This window comes from Branchiostoma belcheri, unplaced genomic scaffold (genome assembly GCF_001625305.1).
Source record: "Branchiostoma belcheri isolate BF01 breed outbred unplaced genomic scaffold, Haploidv18h27 scaffold85, whole genome shotgun sequence".
Taxonomy (NCBI): domain Eukaryota; kingdom Metazoa; phylum Chordata; class Leptocardii; order Amphioxiformes; family Branchiostomatidae; genus Branchiostoma; species Branchiostoma belcheri.
The window spans coordinates 921,689-932,777 of NW_017804520.1; the positions used below are offsets into that span (position 1 = coordinate 921,689).

General features: G+C 39.9%; 1 protein-coding gene across 1 annotated transcript in view; it reads right to left on the reverse strand.

The window, feature by feature from the left end:
* Positions 1-3,384, reverse strand: part of LOC109487007 (plasminogen-like) — a 4,095-nt gene extending 711 nt beyond the window's left edge. Inside the window, 3 exon segments of the mRNA XM_019790923.1 lie at positions 2,202-2,441; positions 2,679-2,744; positions 3,282-3,384. Of these exon segments, the coding sequence (XP_019646482.1) occupies positions 2,202-2,441; positions 2,679-2,744; positions 3,282-3,384 (409 nt within the window).
* Between the last annotated feature and the right edge of the window lie 7,705 nt (positions 3,385-11,089).

The window sequence follows — 11,089 nt, forward strand, 5'->3', positions numbered from 1 at the left end:
AGAGAGAGAGAGAGAGAGAGATCGCACTGCCAGCCAGTGGCAGTCATGTACATTTTAGGGTAGTATTATATTGGTTTATTTCACAAATACAATAAACAGTACAATTGATATGTTTCACATCGCAGCCACAGGCTGAATTGCGTGCACATACTACATATTACTTATTAAAATCATGATGCCGCGACTGTTTAAAACCCTAGCTTATTTACTTTTAAAAACTAGTAAAGTATATACAATAACACTAAATGCAAGGACAATGAATTCAACCTGTAAGCACAAAAGGACTCTACGGATACCCTACTATACAGAGTTGTTCAACAGTGTGACAAAGTATGGGATGGAGCTCTTTCTATAACGGTCGGTTCTTGCTGGCAACTGGTCAATCTTTCTGTTCTGTTATTGTCCAAAATAAAAGGATTTGAAACAAACTGTTAGATGCCCCAGTGCAATTTGAAGGCGGCAAATAAAATATTCTAGCGTCTCTTTATTTTTCTATATAGTACCAGAATAACCAGAAAATTGACTTTTAAAATCAAGTTTTGACGCCCTAAAATTGCATTGGATTCTCTTAAATGTGTTACTAGGAAATTCTCTGCTGCATCATTCTTCTCGTCTTGTACATGAGAAACGTAACAGCTAATCTGTCAAAATTCAGGCTGCACACCTATAGATATGATATACATGTATATAATAGACATACAAAAATCTCAGCTCAAAATAAAGAAGACACATGTTGCCTTCAGTAATATTTAAGATTAAAAGTTTACAACTTTAAGGTTCGCCTAAAGGAAACAAAACGCTGTGTTCCTGCTGATACTACTTGTACCTAATATTCAAGCAGGTTTTTTGGTGGCTGCAAGACAGTGCGTATCAAGAAGTCTTCGTCGACATCGACGGACAACCAAGATACTAGTATTGACATGTCTGTATTCCATACGCCACCCGTACGCGTTTGGCTGCCAAAAAAAGTACAAAAAAGACAGCCCAATAAAAAGCCTACGAACAGGTAAAAATTTAGGAGGAAGCCTAAATTTCTGTTTGGATAATAGGTACATGTACTACCCTCCTCATTAAAATGATAAGGAACTTAAGTTATACACTTACACTGTTGTAATTTGTTGTGCTACGGTTTACGTGAGCACAATACAATGGTCAAACACAAGAGACACCATTTGTGGTAGAAATCGCTACTTCAAATACTCAGGAAAAGGTTTCATCAATACATTAGTCTCTACCAGACACCTTGGGCTGCTATAAGATACTAGTATATGTAGTAGAAATTGTGGCTGAACAAATTGGCTCCCCAGCAGGAGGTCGGAAGCTGCAGAATTTGTTAATGTTACATCCGCTAGAGGTCGCGCCTGGACCAAGATGTTTCGCCATCTTCCAAATATGGTACTGTAACAACAATGTACCGGTAATGTAGCTGAATTGCGTTATGCTTCTGTCTACTGATCAAGTGAAACACTCTTTGCTAGCACCTATATGGTACAGGATATTGTAAATGCAAACAAGTGAGAAGGAGACAATTTTATATAAGCTGATGAGAATACCCTGGATGGACCCTGGATTGGGAGTTTTAGAGAGATGAGAAAAGGTACAGAAACTGACAATATCCAGCACTGTGCATGTCTTGCATTAGCAGGGAAATTTCACTTCTCGACCAACTCACATAGTTAACCCTGATGTTTGATGATGAAACTTTTCAATCAAATATAACATAATGAATTTGATATGATGAAAATAAGATGAAGCAAAAGTAAGCTTCCGTGCTTTATATATTATGCCACAGCAAGTAAATTTTATGGATGACATCCTCAACAGATTCCAAATCTAATGCGAGCGGGCGAAAAAAAAGGCGGGCCGAAAAAAACAAGGTTCTTACATTTTGAAATTTTGACTCAATCATTGTACAAATGGTTTTGATTCAATGGGAACATCACCTATACACAGCCAACATCACATATCACTGCATCAAAGTAAGAAACAAAACATAAAATCAGAGCCTTGTCTTGTCTCCTCTCTTTATAGTTATCTGCCATCCACCTTCCGGCATGGCAACAGACATTTTGGCCTATTTTCGGCATGGTGACCACTGTCAGAAGGCAACAAAATTTCTTGTTTTTTTTTTTACAAAATCAGGCGAAAATTAATGCGCGCGCTGATGTCATCCATAAAAATTACTTGCTGTGGCCTTAAAAGGCATTTCGGGTTGCTGCAGTACTCCCAGCGTGTGCTAGGGTCCGTTGTGTAACACCACAGAGTGGTCCCGTCACTGTCTGGATTGCGGCAGTAGTTCTCAACCAACTCATCAGGATATTCTTCCGGTCGGAAACGGTGACGATGTGGAACGTTGACATCCCATCGCTGGCAGGTCTTCCCAGTTACGGTCACGGAGAGGTTGCCGCGGTAGTCAGACCCGTCAGGCTTTCCTGGGCAGACTGGAGCAAGATCAACAATCCGTCAGGATTTATGCTTGGGGGCGTTAGCTTCAATTCACGGCAGTCTGGCATTGTGTTCAAACAGCGTCTCATCCAATCATTAACAAATAGGTTTCAGGATCATTGTACATGTACATGCAACCAATGTAACTAGGCACTAGTATGTAGTTCATGTTTTTTATATATTCCTGTGGGAAGAATAGAAGCAATCGAGAATAATAAAGAGTAAATAATAACCTGTTTCGAGCACAGTCATGTTGCATGGGGCTTCATCACGCGATTTTTCATCTGAACCAGACGGATCTGAAGTACAGGGAAGATTTGAATGAGATATCATTAATTAAAAGGCATCCAGTGCAACAAAAATATTCTATCTTATATTGACAATTACTGCCATGTCTTAGCAATTTTTTTGGTCTTTTTGTCACCATTTCATACCTGAAGCATTTGAAATAGCCCCAAAAGAAGGTACGTGAGGAGTACCTTTATTCTGTGTGTGTGGGGGGGGGCTCTCATAAATACCTGAATTGCATTATTGGATGCAGGCTTTTAAAAGCAAAAGACATCAAATATACACGTGTGAAGTAGTGTCAATATGGAAGTTACAGATTGCTATAGCAATGAAGCCATAAGTAGAAAGAACTTGTGGTGACATACCCTGTGCCAGCTGGCAGATGAATTTATTAGCACTATCGCACTTTATATCATTCCATTTAGGCCACCACCCGTAGTAGTAGTGTGCGCAGTCTTCATTTTTAAAGTTATCAGGCTGGTTTGGTCCCCAGTTCCCCCAGTCGGCGGTGATGTTGTGTGGAGTCCCGTCTGCCCACTTCCACTCACCCTCACGGTGCTCATCGCTCAGGCCGAACCAGAAATATCCATCACTATCCACGGAGTTTTTCAGGCTAAACAAGAAGATGTCGAGCTGTTTGTTGTTCGGCATGGCCAGGAGCCCCCCGTCTGCTGCGCACTTCTCCCTGGCCTGGGCGTAGGTCTTGCTTTGGTTGTACACCTTATAGAATGCACCATCATGCGCAATGTAGCCAGTAGGGCAACCTAAAGAATATAAGTTAGAGGTTGTAGGTCTTGCTTTGGTTGTACACCTTATAGAATGCACCATCATGCGCAATGTAGGCAGAAGGGCAACCTGAAGAATATAAGTTAGAGGTTGTAGGTCTTGCTTTGGTTGTACACCTTATAGAATGCACCATCATGCGCAATGTAGGCAGAAGGGCAACCTAAAGAATTTATCATAATCCTTAAGTTAAAGATTGTAGGTTTTAGTTTGGTTGTACACTTTGTAGAATGCACCATCATGCGCAATGTAGCCAGTAGGGCAACCTGGAGATATTATGACATAACTGATAAACCTGCCATTTCCTCACTAGCAAAAGAGCTACTGTATCTGCCATGTCATACATTTGAAAAAAATGACCATAGCAAGTTCAGAACACAATTATGAAAGCGCTTCGGCTTCCCCTATTCAGTTACTAGTATCTGTTCACAGACACAGAGACGGGGAAACATGACGGCCAAATACAAATGAAGGGTACAGACGTGCAGCTGGCTTCTTGCTGTAGTCGACACAATGCTGACAGTCGCAGTGGTCAGCAGTTTTGCCGCACCATGTCTCAGGGGAGCAGCATGGGAATTCACCGTCAGGGTCACATTCAGCAGGACTGCCGTCTTCTAAAGGAAACTTTGGGCCACATTGGAAATCATCGCGCCACTTCTTATACCCTGTTGAAACGACACGTATAACATGAAACTCCTTGAAGTATGTAGAGCCAGGAAGGTGAAGTCAGAAAATGAGGTGACCGTTGAACCATTCACTTCCAACCTAGCGCCTACGGGGATATTATTCTGACTTCCAATTCGACCTTTCTGTCAATCTGCGGTCACACCATTGCCACACCTCACTTCCTGTTACTCTACTGTATTCCAGTATCAACGTTAACGTACACACAAACGCCCATAGCAGATCGAGAGACACCGAAAACAATACGTCCTGGTTATTAAGAATGGATACTGATATCATTCAATCAATCAAGCAGGTGGCACCATCCTCGAACGATGTAGGTAATACGTTAGACACCAACCTGCTTTGGCGGGTGGATCGGTTCCCACTTTGACGGGTGGATCGGTTCCCACTTTGACGGGTGGATCGGTTCCCACTTTGACGGGTGGATCAGTCGTCATCTGCAGAGTGCTTTGATCTCGATAGAGGGAGTTGGTGAACTGTGACCTGCCGACGAACGTGTAGGTTGTTGCGGCCAGGTCCGATCTGTTTGAATCTGTACATAGAGAAATCAATGACAATGGAAGGAAACTTAAGAGAGAGAAGGTCGATCGAGTACCTGCGCGTGTGAAAAATATTTTAAAAAAATTAGCAGTAACAATTTACCGAATCAAACAACCACGTCAAAAGAACAATTGTCACATATTTCCCCCACAAAAACAACTTTTCATATCATGATCATGGAATCATTTAGCACGACAAATGTATGACATCAATTTGACGATTTGGGCGGTTAAGTGAAGTATATAATTTGTTTGTTACAGTGTCAATACCTAGGTGTCTGATCGCCTGACTCAGCCCCAAAACAAACCAAAATACTCGTGCTAGTATGCATGAATACGTACATAATTCATACTCTGTTGAACGAGATGAAACATCCGCAAAGTTACGCTTACGATATTCTCTATTATTCCTAACTTCAATAAGGTCTTTCCCACTAAACAAGTTTTAGACTTGATAAGAATAGTGTGATGCAAAATATGCACAAAAATATAATGGTTTTGACAAGTTAAAGGGGATATAAAGCGTGCTTGTCTGGGCTTCGGCGGGTCCAACTTACACGCTGTGCGAATACTTGCCAGGGCAGATAACGTTACATCTATTCCATCCACAGTACAAGAAAAGGGTAGTAATATAAATTATCAAAACAGACGACAATGAGCATATTCTTAAAAATGCTTGGAGACTAAAAGAAATGAACACCGTGGCAGGGCGGTGAATGCAAATTAACCATGAAAAATCATGCATTTTGGCGAAAAAATGTTTGCTTACCGTTTAGTGGGATGCACCCCATGACAAGCATTATGCTGAACCAGACCAACATCGTCTCCTTGGTGGTCACCACTAGCAGGGACTACAGGACGTAGAAATCGCTCCGAGAACTTGCTACCAGGTCTGTACTGACCTGCTCGCTCAGATTTTCAAACTGAAGTTCCTGTACGTACAACGTATTGTACTGAGGCTTTAGCCTCTCTGGATAGGAAATTAGTCTGCTGTCTACAACACACCAGCTTTGACCAAACTCCGTAGATGAGAAAATGTCGACAAATGAAGACAAAGATGAAAACGGTCTGTGTTTCTTTGTAGAGTTTTGTCGGTCTTAGGAGCAAAGCCAGTGGTTCAAAACAAAAAAACAAGAAAGTAAGGGGACGCCTACATGTCTTTTGCTGAAAATCCTGCATGGGATTGATAAGAACAACGCCCAGACTACTATCGGAGATCGTGTAATGCCGAGGATTGTAAATGCTAAGGTCATTACCCTCGGGGCCCGGTCGTGCAGTCACAAGTTGCAGGAGCGAAAAGCACGATATAGAAGACAAATAGAAAGGCCGACATTTGCTCGGGAGCAAATGCAGTAAATGGCCCTGTCCACCTCCCAAACACACAGCCCTGTCCAATATAGAAGAATGCCTCCTCTCTTTAAGAATGGATTCTTCCTGTGACCAATACATATGTTATGGTCCAGTAAAAAACACTTCCACACACACAAAATCGAGTCTTTTAAAGAACTAGCAACTCCACTATTTAAGAACATACAAAAAAATTCCACACCAAATACAGTATTTATCTGATCATCCCCATTCAACATTGAATTTAAAACTAGTTGGAATAATTATTGTACGTTACGTCAAATTGAGGAAATGAATGTTTCTTAGTTTGGTAGTGTTTGCTTCTGTGTGTGTTGATGTGCTTTTTTCTTCTGTTGAATATTTTCGTTTTTTCTTCACAAAGACGTTTTGCTACCGTTTTAAAAGAACCGTCCCAGTTAACGTTTGAAATTGACGTGAGTTCACCTTCAGCACCAAGGACAGGTCTGATGGTACGAATGCCCCGCGCAAGAGACAGGTCTGACAGAATGTTACACATCGGTACTCGGTGCAGTAAAATTGTAGGAAACGAATGTTTGTAGATGAAGCTTAAACTTCGTTATGATTCACAACATACATTGTAAAGTTGAAAGTTTGTGTAAAGTAAGAGGCTTCCAACTGGGCAGCGACATGCTGCGGGAGTACCCGGAACTGCACACATGATTCTGATAACGTGTTCTGCCAACGTACACACGTACATTGTACTTTCGCTCAATACTTAATTTCACCCTAATACTCAAAGTTTGTATAATGTTCCTATATAGCAACATCCCAGATTTCATACAGGTCCACCACATCCAAAAACATAACTTTCTTGGCCAAGGTAACAAAAGCCAGCCTTCAACGAGGTTTACTATAACGACACACATTTTAATGACATCTATTTGTTCACATGACTTGAGTACACTGTACATTTGCTATTTGTTCAATAGCTTAGCATTTTGGTAGGTTTCAGTCACCGTTCAGAGGACAAATGTAAGTCTCAATACGTATCGGCTATGGTTTTGCTGTCTCTAAGGTAACGTTAAGTTTCTTGTTGACATCGATATCGAATGTGCAATGTGCAATTACCATGAATTGATTCACTAGTTTTGACAATATCAATCACTTTTAAAGAAAATCCCTACTACAAAGTTTTCATTGAATAAGTTATGTAGAGGTTCTTCACAGTAAATTAAAGTTTCATTTTACATGGATCAACTCAAACAGTCGATAATGTGTCACGTTTTTGCTTCTATTGCTTATTATAATTTCATAACTTTCACTGTAAATGTTGCTATTAGTCTTCATACTATAGTGTTCTTCCTATGCATATATTATGCATATGAGACCATCAAAACGTGGTCACTGTCATTTAAATCGTTAAAACATAACGCTGGAAATCATGTGTTACATGTGATCGTCATGTTTGGATTCACACCTTATAAGAAATTCGATACTACAAACACGGTTGCTTCAACCTCCAAGTCGTTAGTTCACAATAGAAAGTGAAAACAATAGTGAATTAATAAATAAATAGATAAATGGTTGGAACTTTACTTGTAATTCATTCTGGAGTGTAATATATAAAGCCAAAGTGTAAGAAAAAAGTTATCCTTTTCCAACCGTTAAAATGTACTTTTAAACGCAGTCAAATCTTGCCCTACTTGGATTAGTAAAAAGGTAGTGAAATTGTTCCACTTCATCTTCATTTTACTACTTTACAAAGAACATCACTAGTACTTCTTCTGCCTGCTTCCTAGCACCTTACCCAATACGAATTTGGTGGGCTTCTTTAGTCAAGAGAAGGTAAATCAGGTGGAGCGTGAAACCAATTCGGTTGAAAAGAGTAGTACGTGTGAGAAGTGTATAATTACAAATGAAGCTATAAAGCTGTTATCATTACGACTGCAGATCAGATTGTTACTATCAGAAAAAAACAGCCTCAAAATGCAATAGCCACTGTCGTCCCAAGTCTCTGGCTCTCAGTGCTATATGTTGTCATCTCACACATGTATAAGGTCTTCAATAAGGTGACGTACACTCACTACTACGTCAACCCTGTCTATGATCACTTGTTGGATTTCTTTACTTTACTCCAGGTCTTGCCTTGCACACGAAGGGAAATGCCATGCTACAATCGGCGTCGTTCCATAGGCCCCTATCCTTGAGGTGGAAAGTGATACACAATTAAATGTTACACACGGTTCCTTCCATTAGTAGCTATATTTCCAGAATGACTTGCTAATGTAAGAAAAACAATAGATTCCTTGTATATGTGTACACAGATATGAGACAACGCTGAGTTTGAAAGATAAAAACAACCAGAATATACTACATGGTACAGACGTAATATGTAATTTCCAGTTTGAACAAAGCACTGTTTTCTTTCACACGGTCAAAACAAACATCTGTGGCATCAAATCACTCCATTTTGGTGGACCCTTCGTCGGGGTTTATTCTTATGAAATTGCAGTTCAACACTCCACTCGTGAAGAACGCCTGATAATCACCAATACAATAATTGTAGCATCCTCAAACACTACATACATTAACTTAAATAATTTGATAAGCTTCTCCCTGTTTCTATAGAAGAGTGGGGAAAACAAACAGGACACAAACCTCGCACCACAGATCTAGACCACCACAGTGTTCTCCGGGACCAAAGAAGAACAGGATTTTTTTGTTGTTAGGTTCACCAGGGGCCCAGTTGGTGTAGGAACCACGTGATCCATCAGCCCATTTCCTGTCGTTGTGTATATCCCATAGTCCAATCCAGACCATTCCTTTACGAACTGCAATGAAAGATAAACTGTTTAACCGCGTACATAAGTTCAATCAAACTCCATATAGAAAAAGGCCAGACACAACCGCATTCCTACAGCGAAGGATTTGCCAATTTTGTAATTTATATAATATTGAGGATGAATGCCGTTTTGTAGTTGACTGTACGTTATATAGAGATGAGAGGGATTCCCTCTATAGGTATATAATAGATAAGTTCCCAAACTTTAGACATTTAGACAAAATAGAAAAGTTCAATGTATCATTAGCCCGATATGGTCTTACATCTATAACTTCCTAAAGAAGCGAGAAGAAGCTGAACCTGTAAATAGTAGACCACATTAGTATGTATAGTTTAAGTGTTATTGCTGTATTATTTTCCCCTGTTTATTAATGACCTGTGCTTAGCTTGTTATATAAGAGCACAAACGTAAAAAAAAAGGTCTATCATTCATGTTTCAAAATGACGCTTTTTTTCCATGAACTTTTTTATTCGCACGTTCGCATCAGTTTCGGAGTTCCCAGAGGATGCCAACCATATAACCAAATCAACAAAGTCTTACGTTGTAGTCGTTCGCCACCCTCAGCATGCTGATGTGAATAATATCTCTAATCTATTCTTGTAGCAGCATGATGCTCTACCTAGTAGCTATGGCCTTGCACTAAAGATGTACAAAATGTATATTACCAACCCATGGAGGTGAGCGATTTAATGAAGTCGTTCTCTTTCTCGTCGTTGATGGACGTAAGATGTGCACCCATAATTTTACAGATTTTATTCGCTTCACCCCAGCTGGCTCGTTTTCCCATCAACCCGTAGCAGTAGCCGTTGTATTTCCTCCACCCCAGACGACACTGTAGGGCTGAAAGAAACAATGGTGTAGTAGGACAAGGACAAAAACTTCTAGCTGTTTTTTTTCAAGCAATCGGGAAGGATAAAGATACAATGTTCACAGAAATGCAGCTATCTATAAACATGCCTCACCACAAGTCTTGATATCTTTTACGTTGATGAAGGCTAGACATCCAGGTAAACAATGTTCAAAGATCAACCGATCTGACAAATCATACCAACTGAGTTTGTAACATCAGGATTTATTCAAAAGAAAAATAAAAGGAAGTCTTTGTACGGTTTAAGAATAGGTCTGACTAGAAACTAGTCACCTTGGCGACAGTTCTTTCCAGTCCATCCACGTGAGCAGGTACATTTGTATCCGCCATCTTGGTTCTCACAGCGTCCATGTTGACAAGGGTTCATGGTGCATTCATCAATATCTGTGTGGTGAAACCAAGTCATGGAACGAATTATGAACTACTACTCAGCTCTAAACTCAAAGACAGAATGTTTTAATACAATACAATACAATACAATACTAGAAAGGCCAATATTTGCTTTGGAGCAAATACAGCGATGGGTTCACCACATTTTACGACATGGCAGGGAAAGAATGAGAAACACAAGGGAAAACAATGATTTACATTGATATAACTATAATATGAAGTAACATACAACTAAAACAACAGTTGGATAGCTATTCCCTACTTTATTGGTTAGGATTTTTAATTGCATAATGCAAACTGTTGATTTTCAAAATAAAATAAAAAAACGTTCATGCCCCGCATTCCAATGCTGGAGCAGAAAAGCTTGAAATACCTACCAAAACACTTGAATAAAGACATTACTAGTACAAGTATGAAAATGCTATGTGCAGGTGTTAATCAAGTTAAAATCCCAACAGCCAATACAGCAAGAAATGCTCTGTGCAGGTGGAAATGCTCTGTGCAGGTGTTAATCAAGTTAAATCCCAACAGCCAATCAGCAAGAAGTATAGAGGAAAGCTGCATGCCTATTGGTTGATGCCCTGCATTCCATTGTGATGACTCATGCCCGGACGTGGTAAACACGGCACACTAACACAGTAATACATTTGCTATAACACAGCCAAAAAACTCAAATAAAACCATTCTAAAAGCCTCTATCACAAAAATTTAAAAAACGCCTAGGGGTATTTGCCCACTGTACCTCCATACCAAATTTCAGGACCTTAGGCCCTAAAATGAAGAAGCTGAATCCATTTAAAAAATGGCAGGAGAAGAAGAAGAAGAAGAAGAAGGAGAAGAAACATCAGAAAAAGCAATATGGGTTCACCACCACTTCGTGGTGTGGTGAACCCATAATAACCTCAAATCAGCTGTGATTAGGATTGTAGTTTTTGATC